At 42.2% G+C, this 18476-nt stretch overlaps 1 protein-coding gene across 1 annotated transcript in view; it reads right to left on the minus strand.

Moving 5' to 3' along the window:
* Positions 1 to 640: 640 nt before the first annotated feature.
* The window catches only part of arhgap35 (Rho GTPase activating protein 35), a 64693-nt gene continuing 46857 nt past the window's right edge, over positions 641 to 18476 (minus strand). Inside the window, exons 3-7 of the mRNA XM_022768594.1 lie at positions 16466 to 16607; positions 9916 to 9993; positions 8323 to 8454; positions 6609 to 6714; positions 641 to 4855 (exon numbers count right to left, since the gene is read on the minus strand). Coding sequence (XP_022624315.1) covers positions 4336 to 4855; positions 6609 to 6714; positions 8323 to 8454; positions 9916 to 9993; positions 16466 to 16607 — 978 coding nt within the window. The 3' untranslated portion in view covers positions 641 to 4335. The remainder of the gene's footprint in view (positions 4856 to 6608; positions 6715 to 8322; positions 8455 to 9915; positions 9994 to 16465; positions 16608 to 18476) is intronic.

The raw sequence follows: 18476 nt of genomic DNA on the forward strand, positions 1-18476 counted from the left end.
AGTCGTCCTTCTGGCAGGTTCTCCCATCTCCGCAGAGGATTTCTAAAGCTCTGTTAGTGACTTTTGGGCTCTTGGGCACCTCCCTGACCAAGGCCAGACGGCCAACTCTAGGATAGTTGGTGGTTCCAAACTTCTTCCATTTCCCAATTATTGAGCCCACTGGAGTCCTTGAAACACTCAAAGCTTTAAAAATGGTTTTATACCCCTGTTCTGATCTATGCCTCTCCACAATTTTGATTTCAGAGGTCTGCAGAGAGTTCCTTGGACTTCGTGGCTTGACCCCATAAGGCGTCACAATATAAATCTGAGGGGTTGCAAGATGATTAACAGGATTGGAATGAGAGTAAACATATTTATGTTAGACTTAAAAATAAGTGTTGTAAGAATTTCAAATGAAGGAAAAACTCTCACTTTGGTAAAACTGGTAATAAGTACACACATACAATGGCGGATAGACGAGATGCATGTCGACATCTAACTATTATTAAATAACTTATTTCTTGACTTTGTAAATACTTAACACAGTCTGAAGTTACTGGAATGAATGACAAATAATTATTTCCAGTCACTGCAAACTGTTCCACATGTCAGCAGCTAATCACATGCAACAAGGAGACAAGAAAAGCAGGAGTTTTACAAGATTTGATTTATTAACTATGATACAGATCACATAAGGCCTTGCTGTATACACCATTCCCATTTAGACAAATTACCATACTCAGCAAATAATGACAGTTTTTTTGTTTGATGTTATCTTTTCAGTTTACAGTACTTCATTTATTATTTTTTTTAATATTTTCTCCCCCCCGCCCCATCATTTCTTAATATTTTTTTTTTTTATCATCTCTTTAAATAATGAGAGTGGTGGAGCCCTCTTCCTTGATCGGGAAGAAATCATGCACTATACTGGGCTGGTCTCTCAGTCGTTCACAAAGAAATTGTTAAAAAAAAAAAAAAATGCTTTGTATTTTTTAATTATTAAAATAAAACATAAAAAGAAACTTTTTTTTTCTATCACCACTGACTAAAGGGCAAAGTGTTAGACCCCTAACATACCAATAAACAACCATTTGAATATAGTTTTGCTTGTTTCTCATTTTAACTTAACAGACATCTGTCACCATTGTTGCAAAAAAAAAAAGAAAAAAAAAAAAAAGAAAAGCAATGCAGCCACATATTACCGCTGAACCAAAGTCACATTTTTAATTCAATTGTTCTTCTAAACTGTCACTTTGCTTCCCATCTTTACCTCGACCCTTTTTTCCACAGTCTTTGGCTGCCTCACAGTCAGTTCAGTATTAACACATTGATATACACAGGGAACGCCACTGGCCGACGTTCACACACACAAGTACCAGTGGTACCCCTCCTTCCTCCCTCCGTCTCCCAAATAATGATCCCATTCACCCATTTGCTGTCTGTCTGTCTTCCCTCCCTCTCACTCTCCCCCATCTCATCTCTCTCACACTTTCTCTGAGGATCAGTGTGTGTAATCTGGACGAGCTAACAGGGTTACACAGAGGGGTAATGACCGCAAGGAGAACTGCATTCCTCTCCTTCACGTTTGTTTGGATCACGCTGGTGTCTGGCCGCCTGCCAAGCACCGCTTGCTAGCATGTTAGCTCAAACCCACCCAAACATTCGCTCTTAATAACTCTATAGCACACACACAAACACACAAATACACCCGCACATAAGGTAAATAGGTAGTGTAGACTGATAAAAGCTCCTTTAAGAGTTCAGTGATTGGTTAAAAGGTTTTTTTCTTTCCTTTTGGGCAGAGAGGGCAATCTAGGGAGACATGCAGAGATGCAATTTAGTGTCAAACAGAATAAGTGACCTTGGCGAGCATCTGCTTAGCGTTAACACACGTAAGTTTACAAGCGCACACTCTTTCTCCAGCTCACACAAACACAGAGACACGTATGCGTGCACACACACACACTTTAAAAAGCTTCGATCAGGGCTCAGCAATTCTCTTCGAGTCCCATCTCGCTGGTTTCTATGGTAACAGCAGGCCGGGCCGAGGAATTCTGTGATGCTCCATTCCAGTCATGCAGACGGATGAATGGACTGTCTGTTCTGTCTGCTGTCTCTCCCAGACCCAACTGTCTCTCTTGGACAGGGAATGACTAGGGGGGAATCTGGTGTAGTGGTTACACTCTTGCAAATTATATTTCGAGTCCACTGAGAGCAGGTTTGAGTCTCCTTTCCAGAGGCATAACACTGTGTCCTAAGAGGACAGCATGCTGAGGCCTGGAGTGGTGGTTGCCAATTATTTCCAACCATAAGCCAAAGCCTCCCACCTGTCAAGGCTTGAGCCTAATTCCTAGCTCTTACTTTCTGGTCTGTAATGCTACATTGTGCCACAATCATGTAAGTCATCATTTCCTCATCTTGGAGGTGGTATGCACTTCTTTACAAATGGCTGGGTGTTTTGGTGCACACAGGGAAGTGAAAACTAATAACAAAAGACAGAGAGGCAATTTCATTCACTGCATGTCTAACCAACTGCAATGTGGCCACATGCTTTGTGGCAACAGAGCCTGGATCTATGTAATCTCAGCTGATGTGTACCAAATTTAAAACTGCAGTTTTTTTTTCTTTTATTTACACTCTTACACGTCATGAGCTCTAAATTACTTTCATCAGACATACAACGAAGATGAATCTCGACAATTGCGCCTATAAGAGAATCTGACGCTACAAAAACCACAGTAGGAAAATGGTGCTACGCCCATGCAGTAGTGGAAGTGAGGTTATGGCTGCAATATTAATTTCTTCCTCTAGATGTCAGTGGTGTGCTCCCAGAGAGAGAGACAGAGAGAGAAAGAGGGTAGGGTGGACTGACAATAAAGTGAACTGTGGCTGTCATGTCATGGCAGCTCCAATTTAAAATGTGCCTTCAAAGTGCTCAGAAAAGTGCTTTTTGAACAAGGTCCTTACTATGAAAACTGCAGCACTGACTCACTTTTAAAACCACCACAGCGTGAGTGAAGCAACATGACAGGTGAAGGTCCAACACTGGAATTATTCCCACTATCTGCCTTATACAGGTAAATTCAGGTAAAACAAAAAGGCATGGATACAGGTGCAGACAGACAGATAGTCAGCCAGCCAGACACTTACACACAAGTCCATTCATTGACAGATAGGCTCGGGTCTGTGTGTTTTCTCAAATGAAGAACATAACAGAAAAACACGATGGGAATGTGAATGTAGAATCAAGATTTAGACCAATTTAAAAAAAAGCAAATCTACTTTTTAAGCTGCTTGCTTTGTTTGTTTACAAGGACAGGGCATGAGGTCAAAGTTCAAACCGAGAGAGATGGGTGGAGCCAAGGGTTTGAGGGCACCCATAATCCTTTGCTCCAATTTGCTGCCCAGCAAGATCCAGTCAGTTGAGATTTTTGTTTTCTGTGCTTGGCATACTGTGTCGACTGAAACTGATTTTGTCTGAGTGTGTGTGTGTGTGTGTGTGTGTGTGTGTGTGTGTGTGTGGTTGACAGATAGGAATGTGTGAGTTGCGGAGGACAGAACATCCTGTTGGGTGAGTAGCAACACGTGTTTCTTATTTAAGTCCTCTCCGTACAGTGGTGAAATAAACAAACGTGTTCAGGACTCGCTCTCTGCCTCCACTTTGTCCCAGCCACGGCCTCCAGGTAGGTACAGCAGGTAGGTCCGTTTGCAAAAAAAAAAAGTTTGCCGGCCAACAAAATTCCCAGCACAGTTAGAGGCTAAGGGATTGAGGAGAATGGTTGTCGGAGGCACAATGGCCACTGGATGTTTGTGTCAAGTGTGTGGCTGTTCGTGTGTGTGTGTGAGGCAATCCCAACATATCAGAGTTCACATTCCCCCTGCACTTGACTTCAGAGTCCCTCCCTGAGTCCCTTTAACAGTTACTGGCAACATCTCACTCTTCATTAGTGTGTTTGTGTGTAGGTTCTCTATAAGGCAAGGAGGGCAGGTCTAGATGAAGTGAGACTGAGAGACAAAGGGATAAAGTGGGGAGGAGGGAAAAAGATCATACTGCCAGTTCAGAGGCTCATCAGTGTTCCCCTTTTCTGTCTTGTGTGTGTCTGTGTCCATTATTCTAAAAGCAACGGAGGCTCAAACACCCCCTTCTTCTCCCAAACATGTAGGTTTTTCTCCCTGTACATACTGCGGCTCACTCATTCTCTCCCATCTTCTCCTCCTACCTCCTGTTCTCATTTCAATTTTTCTTCTTTAGTCCCTTCCCAAACTTCAAGATCTCTACTTCTGAACCCTTAAACCTTTCTGAATCTTGTTATCTTCCTTGTTTTTTTCCTTCTTCTCTTTCCCTTGATCCCTGGTTCACAGCGTGTGTTGTTCCGTAGGGGGGTGATGAGGATGCAGAGAGGGCGGCAGCAGGGCTGGGATTGGGGACTGGGGAGTAGGAGGTGGGGAGTGGGGTGGGGACTGATGTTGGTGTTGATGGTGTTGGTGGTGTTGGTGGTGTTGGTGGTGTTGGTGGTGGTGGTGGTGGTGGATAGGAGGCCCATAGTGTGGAATGACAGGAGGGGTGGCGGGGAGGACGTAGGGAGTCGGGGACGGAGTCGGTGAGGATGAGTAGCCTCCAGCCATGCAGGAGTAGGCGGAGGTTCCTCCCCCAGAGGAGAGCGTAGAGGTGGGGGAGCCGGGGAGGCCGTCTGCCAGAGGCTGATTGTAGAAGAAGTACGCGCACTGGTGGATGAAGCTCTCGATGATTGTCTGGTAGGTGCGGGTGGCAGTCAGAGCGTCCATGGTGGTGAAGTCTGGTCTCATCAGTGTGGGCCAGAAACAGATGGACAGGTTCTCACTGGTCATCAGGTTTACCTTGTTGTTCTGACTCACCCTGGCAAACACAGAGAAATCAAAAAATGAAATGAAGTGACCACAATTAATTTCTTCAGTTTCCACAGGAAACTTGTGATGCTTCAAATGATCTGCTGCTGAGAAAATCTGATGGTGTCTTCTAAAATCTCCACATAAATCAAATTACAGAGCAGGCAATGAAAACAGCAGGGGTCTCTTTTCTAAAATTGTCAGAAGAATCTACTGAGGTGGGTACTGTGCACTGTAGGTTTGCAATGAACAATTTTCATTATATATATTTTTTTTAATTATTTTTTTTGGGCCTTTTATGCCTTTATTGACAGTGCAGTAGAGAGAGACAGGAAATGGGGAGGCAGAGAGAGGGGGAATGACATGCAGCAAAGGGCTATCCGATGCGTGACTCGAACTGTGGCCAACTGCAGCGAGGACCTTAGCCTCTGCACATGGGGCGGATGCTCAACCAACTGAGCTACTCGACGCCCCCAATTTTCATTAATGATTAATCTGCTGATAATTTCCCCCACATCCTAGCTGATCATCATCTTGTTATGTCCACCTAATAGTCTAAAGATATTTAGTTCACAATGAAGCAGAGGAGAGCAGAAAATCTTCACACTGGAGAAGATGAAACCAGAAAATTCTTAGCATTTTTGCTTAAAAAATATTAATCAATTATAAAAAAATAAAATAAAAAAAGTGTATTAATTTGATTACTGCAGCGCCAATATTTTGTCTTTTGTCTATACTTAGGCACAGTGGTGCTGTAAGCTAAATGCTAATGCCAGCATGCTAGCAAGTTCACATTGTTTATGGAAATGTTTAGCAAGTTCTCTTTGTTTAGCTGGTTAGCATGCTAACATTTGCTAATTAGAACTAAACAAAAAGTACAGCTGAGTCCGATAGGAGAATGCTTTAATACTAAATACCTGTAAAATGAATCAAAGTATTAAATTAATTCAATTCATTTAATGAAAGTCAGGGGATCAAAAAAGGCAACAGGCTTCATCCTCTGATGACCATGAATGTCTCTATAAAATTTAATTTCAATCCATACAATAGTTTAGTCTGGACCAAATCAGTGGACCGGTTGATCAACACTTCCATTCCCCGAGCAATGTGCTAACATGGCTAAAAATTCCACTGCTTCAGATATCAAGTGCTTCTACGGTGCCCAGTTCACACTTTCATCCTGAATAACTGTACTATATTTTATCTGTTATACTGGTTCCCAATCTTTTTGGCTTGGGGCATCTTAAGATGATGCAATATGTTGTTATTGTAGACATAAGTTGTGAGCAGCTGAATCAAAGAGTGAGCGAGTTATCCTTCTTAGACTGTGAAGGATTTTTACAAGCACAAAGCAAACATATATTTTATTAGACAATAAAAAAGCAAAAAATAACTGTGTAAAAGACATGATTTTTTTGCTCTTTTTTTCTCTTTTCTCTTTAATTTTCATGTGAGCCCTCAGATTTATTTTAGGTTCTCTTGGGGGTCCTGAACCTCAGGTTGTGAACCACTGATCTATAATATACTTGAGAATACAAAGTTTACCTTGTATCTCTGAAGCACAGGAGTCAATTTGTCATATGTAAGATGACATAGCTAATAACATATAAACATCAACATACAAATAGAGATTAAATAACCACTGCGTTCAACCTCTATTCTGTCAATGTGCTGGTTTCAGTGATGTCACTGCTAGGTCACTTGACCGGCGGTGTAGTCAGCACGGCTGTCAGAGGCCGTCTCAGACCACATCACTCACTCACTTGTTCAAGTGGCTGATGACATATTTGAAGACCTCGTAATTCTCCTTGGGGAAGCGGCGCAGAATGTCCTTCATCGTCTGGAAGCGCTGCTCCCTATCGTTGATCTCTGAATGGTGGCAGAGAGAGAGAGAGAGAGAAAAAGAGAGGACAGGTTAGAGGAGGGAAGAAAAGTGCCTGAAAGAAAAGATTAGGGGAATCTGAGGAAAAGATGTCAGGGCAGTGTGAGGGGAGAGTAAAGAAAAGGGAAAGGGATAGGGGGGTGAGTACAGTGGACGAGAGGATAGTTGGAAGAGCATAGTGAAAGCAATTGGATTCAGCTCTCACAAAAATCTGTGCAGGACACAGTGATTTGATCCTACAATAGAACGAGTTTCACACATCCCTGTGATGAAAACACACAGACACACACGATTCAAAAAGGACTCCATACTACAGTTCTCAGAAAAAAAAAATCAAACAAAGACCACACACATTCCAGAGGAGAAACATACCAAGCATCCGCCCATCACAGTGTCCTACAGATTACAGCAACTCACACACAAACACACACATCCACTGGGTGTGTTAAGCCTGATGGCAGCAAGGAGTGAGTCAGAAGAGCTGACGTCACCTGCTAACACAGTCCATCCTGTGTGTATGTGAGCGAGGCAGAGAGCAGCAGTGAGAACAGCAGATGTTCTCCTCCACATCACAAACATGATTTACAATCAGAGAATTTGAGTTTGTTTTCCCACAATGAGGTCAGTGTGGATCAAAAACAGATTTGAGGCTGAATGACTTCACACAGCCCCAAGTCCACCCCGCTGTACATCCATCATCAGTAATCAAAACTTAACTTCCTACAGCTTATTTAAAGTAATGTCACCATGACAACAGCCACCAAAATCCACCAACCCAGCTTCTTCTAAACCTCCCCCTTTTCTCCACCTCTCGGGCTGGTAACAGTTTAAAAAAAATTAAATAAATAAATAAAATTCTGAAATGCCAAGCCCAATTTGCTATTTCCTACCAAATGAAAGCTGTCTTGTCTCTAACTCCACCTCACTTTTCTTTTTCGCTCTCTCTTCTTTTCCTCTGTTGCAGCGGAGACTGCAGGAGCTTTATCAGGTCTCTGTCACGGCTGAAGGGTCTCGCTGGGGCCGTTAAAAACACAAACTCGCACACACACACACACACACACACACATTTGCGCACACACGCAGTGCTCAGTGAGTGACAGCCTTGCAGCCCTGGGGTAAATCTCTCTGGCAAGATGCAAGACTAAGCTATGCCTTAAATCTCCATTCCGACAGATTACAGGACACAAAGAGAAAAAGAAAGGAGGTGGAGAGCGCAGGAGCAGCCTCATTTATCTAAAATATGACTGTTTTCTCATGACTTCATTTAGACCGCTGTTATCCATAGCGCTCATGCATCCCTCCATCATGTGCAATCATCCCTACATCCTCCTGCTTGTCCTTAAAGCCTTAAAGCCTTGAATATTCTCTCCTCCTTCCCTTTCTCCTCCCTTCTCCAACTCCTCACCAAGTGGCAAATCCAATTCTCCCCATGGATGGATTTGGATTGCAAGAGTTTTGCTTGTTAGGTTAAAGAAAAGTTACAATGAAGGGAAAAGGATTTCAGGCAAAATCCAATACACCTCAGGTTTTAGTGAACAACTCTGCCCACATCCCTGTGCACCCTTGTCCCCTCACACCAGAGCCCCAGGACTTACTGAAGGCCTCCACCAGCTCTCCCTGCATGCTGTAGGGCACCAGAGGCTCCGGGAGCTCTGAGAAGAAGGCCTTCATGGCTCCTGCTACTGTGTTGATGGTGAAGTCTTTCTCCACCAGGTCCAGGTTGTGGTCTGGGAAAAAAAAAAAAAAAAAAAAAAAAATGGAAAAGGACATTTGAATCACACATCACAATCTTACATGTATGCAGTATATAAGAGAGGAAGCCAAAATAAACACCTTATAAACACTTTCCAAAATAACAGCTCTGTAAAAAATACCACTCCTGTGAAGCCTGCTTTGAAAATATTGAGTCACCCACAGACTGGGCTGTAAATTGATACACAACATGAGACAATATAAATTTGTCAACCATTAGAAATTTTTGCTGTACCGTTGTTACTCAAACTTTTCTTCATTTAATGTCCACCCAGGAATTTTAGAGGGCAGGGGCCTGGCACAATACCATCAAAGTTGTACCAATATAAAGGTGAACAAAAACTTGAAAATATGTCTCAAAACTCAACCGTTCTTCCTGCCTTTGACTTTTATTTCATATTTTCTGCTTTTTTGTGCTGCAAAGTGTCACAGTTTGCCTGAACCTGGGTATGGTGGTAGGCATTGCTTTCACATGCCTGCACAAACAGGGCTGCCATAATCATTTAATCACAATTAAGAAATAAAAAAAAAATAGCATCTTTGCTGATGTTCCACTGGATCATTTCTGTTGTTAAACATTCTTGAATAAAAGAAGAAAGACACACAGCAGAGGCTAAAACAGTAAAACCTCTAGACCACCACTATGAGTGTGTATGTGAGGAAGAGGCTTAATTAAAAAAAACTATTTTCTGGTAACTTTTTACTTTACAAAAGGTTGTATGTGCAGAAAGAAAAAAGTAATAGAGATATGGTTAGAGAGTTCTTGAACAGTCAGAGGAGAGCTCCCACTTAGAGCGTTTCAAAAGAGCAGTGCTTCTGCGGCTGCTTTCTGCTGCAATGAGTTATTTGAATCTTAAGGGAACTTATGAAGTGCCGTCTTCAGTGCAGCGATGAGACACCTGTGCTGTAGTTTCACCTGTAATTGTCTTGTCCCGATGGCCTGAGGCTCAGAATGATTCAACCCAGGGCTTCAACTCTGATTATCTGAGCCGGATTTAACCTCAACCAGGCGTGGACGCACACGTACACACACGCATACACAGGCCATCTTGCTCTGCTATCTATCTCGGCAGCGACATGCTTCATTAACCAAACCAATCTGGAGGTAATTAACTGCCTGCAACAGACAGACACACGCATGGAGCCGCACATTGGGAGCATGTGTGAGCATGCACACGTGTGAACATGCACACGCACACGGGAGCAGGTAGACGATTGAGGAGGCAGCTCCACTGTCTAAAAGAAAGCAAAGGCCAATTCCCTGGCTAGAGTGAATGCTCCCTGGTTAATTAAGGGGATTCAGGCTTGTTATAGATAGAAGCAGACATACACACGCTTGCTTTTTCTTTATACCCAGCCTGTAAGTGTACTGCTGAGGCACGAACGAACACATGTGCACATGTATGTGTGAGCACTGTAAGCAGAGAGTAACACACCTTGGTCAAATTGGCGCTGCATGCTCTCCATCTCTGCCTTGTTCCCGCTGACCCTGTAGATGCCCTCTGTGCTCAAGCCTGGTGGAGAGAGAGAGAGAGATAAAGAGGAATGTTATGAGCATGTTATTAGTTATTATTGTGTTTAATTTGCAAAAAAAACTATCAAGTATTCATAGTGGCTGGTCAATCACCTCTAAGATAAATCCCTTTGATATATCATTATGAGGTGTATAGCTTCATTCTGAAGGGCTGGAAAAGAAGAGCTACTGCAGGCTGCTCTAATGGCTTCTCCCCATGTCCTCTTCCATCTAAACACAGTATAAGCACTATTTATTAAACCTATAAAGCACTCCTGCAGGCCTGCTAAGAGCCCACTGGTGCACTGGGACAAACTGAGGCTACCTTAATGCCACACACTTTAAAAAGGCAGTTCTGAGACCATCTGGTAACAACTTCAATCTTAAGAGGTTATTTACTTAGGATCTGCAGCTTTTCTTTAGACATTCAGACAGTCAAACTGCATCCATATTTACTGAAGTGTCACAAGAAGGTTTTGTGCCAGAAAACGGAGGAAAAGCAGCGCCACTAAAATTTGCATGTTTGAGCTCTTGTAACATGCATTTAACGCATTTCTGTTTTAGAGGCACAAAATACACCCACTGGCAGCAGCGGAGCAGAAGAGACTGTGTTTGATATTTTGACATCTGGATAAAGGAGGTGTAAAGTCTGTGGCAGCGTTTTACTGAACACAGAGGGAGAAGTTTATAGGTAACTTTGGTCCATCTAACTTTAGTGACAGCAATAAAGGATACTGCAGCAAATTCAAAGATGCATATAAGGTGACTTAATGAGAGTGCTCCATTCATCTACAACAGTACAAGGCAAAAGAGCAGGAAAGGAGCGGTCTGATATTTTTACTAACATATCATGTCACTTACATATGTAGTCTTAGTAAATACCTCACAAATTCAATGAATTTAATTATGGTGATACAGAACTGTGAACCCCTTGATAGTAATTTGCAGTACTTCCCCTTCAGTCTTGTATTTTAGCAGTGCAGCCACGTACTCAGGCACGAAAAACACAAGCAACCGAGTCAAAGCAGGACAGTGACAGAAAGGAAAGGCACATGGATAAGTGGTGGGAGAGAAAGCTCACTTCATTTTGGTTCATTAATACTTTTTCCCAGTTTACAAAAAGATTAGATTTCACCTCCTACCCTTGATTCCCTCTTCGTTCACACTTTGCTCGCGATTCAGCGAGACAAAGAGCGATCCAGAGGGAGTGAGGGGGATAGGGAGTGGCAGAAAAAGAGGGAGAGATAGAGAGAGGCAGGGAGGAAATGAGAGAGCTCTCAGTCAAGGCATACGGCATCGATCTCCTCCTTCTACCAATCAATTATCCACAAAAGCTTTTCTAGCCAGACACTAGGAAAACAGGGATGGGAGGACAGATAGGGAGAGGGAGAGTAGTGTAGCAGTGGTGGGGAGAGGGAGGGAGAGAGAGAGAGAGAGAGAGATAGTGGCAAACAGGAAAAGCACCCAAAGATGAGAAAAGATAGTGGGGGGAGTGCGAGGACACATAGGAGTCAGGGTCAGACCGATGAGAGAGAGAACGAGAAAAAATAAAGGGATTAAGATAAGGGGGGATACATAGAAGGATGGGAAATGTGCTTGAAACAACAAAACACAGAGAAGATGGAGGTTACAGGAGAATGGAAAGAATGGAAGGGGAGCCTCAAAGCAGTGGGAGTGGAAGAAAAGTCAGCAGATAAAGAGTTTTTACATGATGGCTTGGAAAGGTGAGCTCTCCAAAACAGACAGCAGCATCCTCTTCCTCTGAGGTTCAAACAAAGCACTAGCACTTCCTGGGGTCAATGTAAATACAAGCACTTCCTGCAACAAACAAATGTTTTGTTCTGTATCTTCTTCTTTAGCCGTGATGAAAAGTATAACTTCTTCTGATAACGTTCCATTCTTGTAGGCTATCATCAATCCATACTACAGTGCATATTAGGACAGATGATTCAGCTTTCGGTGCCTTTATCGTCATGCACTGCACATACACACACACATAAGAACCCAAAAACACAACACATCTATGGTGACTTCAGAGCTTCCAACAACCCTAGAGTGACCAGACAAACACTTGGGAACCTGCAATCACACAAACTCTAAGAGTGCGATAAATGCTCCCGCAGTTAACAGCTGTGCTCCTGTCTGACAACACTCCAGCTGATCCCGCATCAGCCCAGACCCCAGCGATTCTCTGGGTTCAGCAGCCCAGAGGCTGATTTCATAGTTCACCATGGAGACAGGCAGTCGCTGGGTGCTGCCCTTTACGTCGCTATGGAGGCTCCTACGGCCAGCAGATATGCCCGCACACGCTAACACACATTCATCACCTCGGCACCCAAGAGCAGAGCGCACTGCGGCTACCACGCTGAGAGAAAGCCAGAGCTGAGGAGAGATAACAGCAGTCACTGTGGATTGATTTTATATAGCTGCTTTTCTACAAGCTCAGAATGCATGAAAATAACTCAAAATACCACATCCACTCCCATTATTCTCAAGGACAAAGGGAGTGAGCTATGAAGCATGAATAAGAGAAGCAAAAAAAAAGAAAGACTTTAGTATAGAAAATATAAAAGCAGAAAACTGAATTTTTCTTCAGTACATTAGCACATGAACTGCCAAAATGTCGATAGTGCCAGCATTCAAATACATTCAGAATTTCTGTCTGGCTTGGGACACTTTTTTTTATATCACAGTGCCCAAGTCAAAGTCAAGTTTTGTCAGATACATGAACACAAGACTGTAAGAGGATTATCAGCGACGCTGGGTTTGGGTTTAAGTTAGCTGTGAGTATTTTTGTCTGCGTTAGAGGGTAAAGGGAAGGATGTAGGTCAAAGTTGCGGGTCCAGGGTCAGCCCCACAACGTCACTCATTATCAGCTCACACTATTGTGACAAACACAGTGTCAGCGCTGTGTGGTAATTTCCTGTGTGTGTCATTATACGCACAGATTGTAGATGCAGATACAGGATAAGTAAAGTCTGACTTACCAGCAACTACAATCGAAACTCAATAACACATTGTAACTCATTTCCCCTTCCAGTCGCAGTGATTCTCCGTCTGGGTCTGCCATCCTGCACCACATGTGTTAGTATGTAAACAAAATGGTTCTGCGCACATACTCCTAGTGGATCTTACTGTAAGATGTGTGAGGCTGCACTACTCACACTTGCATACACACACAAAGAACACAAGCTAAACACACACATAGAAAAGAGCTGAGCCCAAACGTTCATCCAATTTCCTACCTTGTGATATTGATCGGACAGAGGGAGCTATGGGGCAGAACATTACCTGGCAACCCCCTGGCTAAATCGGGCCCGGACACACACACACACAGCATTGATGACAAGAGGAAGGAGAGAAAGAAATGATGGGGGGGAAAGAGATGGAGGGGATAGCAGGAGAAAGAAAAATGAAATTAATTGAGAGAAGTGACAATAGGACAGGGGAAGAAATAGAAATATGGGTTAGGAGGATGATGAAAGAAATCACATCTGACAAGTGAAGGTACTGAGAGAGACAGAGGGCGAAGGATGAGTGGATCAGGAGAAAAAAGGACACGCAAAGAAAGGAGGGGAGAGGAAACGGAGGATTAGGAGAAATACTAAAGGAGTGAGTGAGGGTAAAAAGTGGAAAAACACCTCTGAAGGAGCTGTGCATTCATCTTCATGTGCACACACACACATACACAGCGTGTATGTATAAAAACGCATATTCAACCAGTTCTTCTCCTTCATCCAGAAGTAACTGTGACTGCTCCAGTTAACAGCTGAACAGGCTGAGGTGAAATCTGACGCGATGCCTTGTTATCTAGAGCTTTGCCCCTACACTCCTACACAGAGGAAGGCGCTGGATGTTTTGTAAGGCTGCAGTAACCCGCAAATACAGACTCTTTAATCAGGACAGAGATTACAGTGGAATGCAATGACTTGTCAGCAAGCAACAGCAATGTTTTGACAAACTCACTCGCTCAGAGGCAACTCACATCATGGAAGGCAATAAACAGAGAATTTTATGCAATGGAGTGAAGATAATTTTAGTAAACATTACTTAGATGTGTAATAAAGTCTCCTAACACATTAACCACATTAAGTTAGCTTTAAGACAAACATTCAAACCCAAGTATCTGGATAGTAACGAACACAGACGTCATTGTCCATCTATTTTTCCTGGGAATATGGCGGGGTTTAGCAACCATGGGGAAATTTACATTTTACAGTTAAACTTATAAATTTTAATAGGCTGATTCCATTATTTTTAGACCAAATATTTTTCCCACGTAGCAATTAAAAAATCCTGCACACTGTCTAACTTGGAATAAAGAATTTGTTTGCAATGTTTCAGTGCTAGATTTTCATCAAGCAAATGCTTTTTGACCATGAGGAGCCATCTTAAATAGAAGAGGCTGTAAACTTACAACCACTCACATCACCCCACGAGCAATAGAAAGTAACAATTATTAAAGCTCAATTCACTATATAATAGTTTCCGATATCTTACAAAAGGGGTAGAAGATTAAAAACTCCATGCAGTGACAAATAATAAGTGTGCCCTTAATTTTTTCCACATGGAATAGGTAAATTACTGTAAAAAGATAAATGATAGCTGAAGGCGCATAAACTACATATTTAAGAAATATATACTCATACAAAGATCCATCCCCAAATGTTTCAGGTTACATTTGTAGATGAACCTCTGAGGGATTAATAAATGTTATTAAAAAAACAGCAGCAATGCATTAGTAAACATAAAATAAATAAGATCTCTCAAAATTCAAGCGGGCAAAAATATTTAACTCACAAATCAAATATACCTGTACTGTATCATGTCTGCAAGTAGTTCCTTATAAAAGGCCCCATAAAGATGGCAGGGTCAGACTTTATGATATGCAAATGTTTTTTAAAGCAGATCTTATTGTAGCAGTAGGATACATGTAACCGAGTGTGTCTTCCTGCTCTTACGCACCTGCCTCACTAAATAGATGTGAAGTGAAATAAATAAGCATTTCACTATTACTATTAGTAGGTAAATGTAAAATAGAGAAATTGTTCTGGGACGGGTTGTTTAGATAGGTATTAGTTAGTTCTGTTGAGCTGATAAGCTGTTGTTGATTTCCAGAGGATTTTAAGAGCACAAGCAAATCCTCCACTTAAGTAAAAGAGCAGAAAGTGCAATTAAAGAGCAAAGTAAATAAATAAAATCTGAAAAATTCAACGAATACAAAACCTTGAGATGTTTGGCAGTAGAGGAGTGGGAGACTGACTCATGACTTCACTCTTTCTACAGTCCTGGTCACAGCCCAGCCAAGAATAAGGAGATGTGTGCTAACATCTATACACATGCATTGACCCCGCACTAAGTCGCCTCTGGTTTAATGTAACAGCTGGTGGCAGGGTGAGAGGCAAGCTGGCAGTCCTGGGGCAGTGGGGCACCAGACCAGACTGGCAGGGGGTTTGGCATCTGGGCAACAGGGTACCAAGGTTAGATGAGGCTATCCAACCACAGATGTGGTGGATAGCTGAGAGGAGAGGAGAGGAGAGCATAGGAGAGCAGAGGAGAGGAGAGGAGAGCAGAGGAGAGGAGAGGAGAAGAGAGCAGAGGAGAGCAGAGGAGAGGAGAGGAGGGGACGTTGTTGATGGTTGGTGACAACAGACTGAAGACCCGTTGGCTAGAACACACCAAACCAACAGCTAATATACGTCATAGTTAAGGTTAACCTACAGTATTTCAGCTAAATGCATACAACCACTCTAACATTACACTCCATTGCTTCAAATCCTCCTTGGCTTTTCTCATCATCCCATTCATCTGAATGTGGCTCTGATGACTCACTCTAAAGCTAGCACAAAATACTTTGACTGTGAGACAGACAGCCACCGTGATTGGCTATTACTTGGACCAGTTTAGGAGCTTCCACACAAACAATCAGTAATGATATTCATGTAATATGCATATGCAAATAAGTACCTTTATCATAGGCTTTATTACACTTCATTTTGCTTTTTTTTGCTATTGAGGTTATGGAGACGTAAGGTAACACCAAAACCTGATTCATGTCCCTGGAGTTGCCCACGAGTAAAGCCTACATCTGAGCCAAACACTACGCTTTATCAAACCTGAACAAAGAATAAGGGAGACACAAAAGCACAGATGCATGTGCACGTTCACATAGACACAAAGTCTGAGCACGATTCAAGGAGGATGACAGAATTACACTCTTAGCGTTGGTAGGTACAGTAGGTAACAATTCCACCAGGAAGGAGGATTAAGATAAGGAAAAAATGCAGGGAAATAAAAAAAATAATAATGCAGGGAGGCAGATGCAGCACACACAGAGCAAGGATGGATCCTTTGAAATCATTTTATAACAAGTAATTCTTAAATGACTGAAAACAACAGCCTTTGCTGTGTATGACCGGATGCCATTAAGCATCTGCAGGCGCCTTAATACGTAAAGTAGAACAGATTTGTACCTGTCGTTTCAATGAAACGGATGCACTTCTCAATGAAGACTGGGATTGGCCTCTCAGGGGTGACCACGGTGGCCAGTGGCATGCCGAAGTAGTTGCTTTCATTGGGTTTGGAGATGGAATGCCTCGGTTTCGCTCGTGGTTTCTGGGGAAAAAAAATAAATTAAAGAAAGACAGACCAGATTGGTGGGAGCACAAAGCATCAACATTATTTGAGCCTGATTGACATCGACACTGCTGACACAGGCACACATTTCCAAAATGACACTGAACCTAAAGGCATTGTTATTAGAATGACTTGATTTAGATGGAAAAGACCATGACCTTATTTTAAGGTGACTGTTTTTATGTTAGAATCTATTGAGCAAAAAGGCCAACACACACACATGCACACATACACATCCCGCACAGTCTTTCAAACCTTAAAATGACAAGTAATCATACATTCCTGTTTTGAGCCCTGTTGCATGCATCAGTGAGATATATATCAGTTCCTTCATCACTCCGGTCTCTTCATCCTTGCCCTGCTTCCTTTGGCATTCAGTGTTTCTCTTTTGCTCTCTCTCCACTGCGCTGCAACTCTCAGATAATCAAACTCTCTTATTCATTGTTTAATTACTTTCTAATTCCTGTTATTCTCCTGTTAAGAGACCTCCAATTCACTCCTGTAACATTCTCCGCCTGCTTCCATATGGCTGAGGCATCAGCAGTAATTGTACTGCGCTTTAATGGTGTTCGGTGGGAATGTTTTGAAGGCCCCTGAGGCCTGGATCTCTAGTAAGTCTGTCAGCCCCCTGAGGCTCTGCCCTGGCAGGTTGGGTGGTGAGGAAAGGATGCATGGTTGGCTGGGCACATAGACTGTGGGTGCAGTGCAGGGCTGACAGACAGACACAGGAAAAGAGCAGGAGTGCTCATTAGAGAGAGGGGAGCCCTGCGTGCCCTCTGCTCCAGATACTGGCCTCACTGCACTCCACCAAACATGTTCGATAACACATATACACACACTCACTTACAGCGCTACTGAAGGAAACAAGCAGGGAAACACTAATTAAGACTGACCAGATCAACAAGGGCTCACCTGGGCTTTTTCTGCTACGTCTGAAAACTATTCTGTTATTTTACTTGTCTTTCAGCCGGCTCAGTATTGCTGAGCTATCATCTTTCATCAAGTGTCTACCTAATAGAGCCTAACTGATACATCTGCAGCCCCTATATTATTGGCTAAATGTGGAGATATAGAGATACAGATACATTGTTATCACTGCATATGTTAAGAAATACCAAAAAGACATGGCTAAGCAGGGAACCTGCAATAATAAATGTTTTATTGATAGCATTCTTATATTTGTAGCTTTTCTCAGGTTCTATTCAATTCACATTCTTTATACTTTAATTTAATGTGTTTTTCTTTATTTTATTCTTTTTTTCTTTATTTTGTATTTCTTTAAAATGCAAAATGACTTGTATTTTATGACGTTTACAGTTCAAAGTAAATGTTACATTTCCTGTTATTTTCAACTGCAAGTCAACCAAAATTGGGTTCCTTGTTGACTTTGTCATTAAAAACTGAAATCATGTAATGATCTTGGCTATTCTACATATACCTAATTCCATGATGCATGTGTCTCTGCTATGATAAACTATGCTGCAGGGGTGTGGGGCTTAAACAAATCTAAAAGTGCAGACTCTATACAGAATAGAACTATACAGTGCTCTCTGAAGATACATAAAAAGGTGTTTATGTGGAGTAAATAATACAGTTCTACATGGGTAAAAGAGCTTTACTCTGTTTCTAAGAAGATCATGCTGTATATTTAATAATAAGTGTTGTTATGTTAATTTTCATAAAAGTGCCCTTTTATTGTAGTTTTGAAGAAAAGTGGTTTGAAAACATTGTGAGATTGTGAATCACATGTCATATCTTCTTTATCTCTAGAAGCCAAAGATCTAGTGTCACATTTGGGAGCTGGTATTCTTCCTCTGGCTACTGACGTTTGTCAATTTAAAAACTTCC

This window comes from Seriola dumerili, unplaced genomic scaffold (genome assembly GCF_002260705.1).
Source record: "Seriola dumerili isolate Sdu_G_001 unplaced genomic scaffold, Sdu_1.0 BDQW01001731.1, whole genome shotgun sequence".
Classification (NCBI taxonomy): domain Eukaryota; kingdom Metazoa; phylum Chordata; class Actinopteri; order Carangiformes; family Carangidae; genus Seriola; species Seriola dumerili.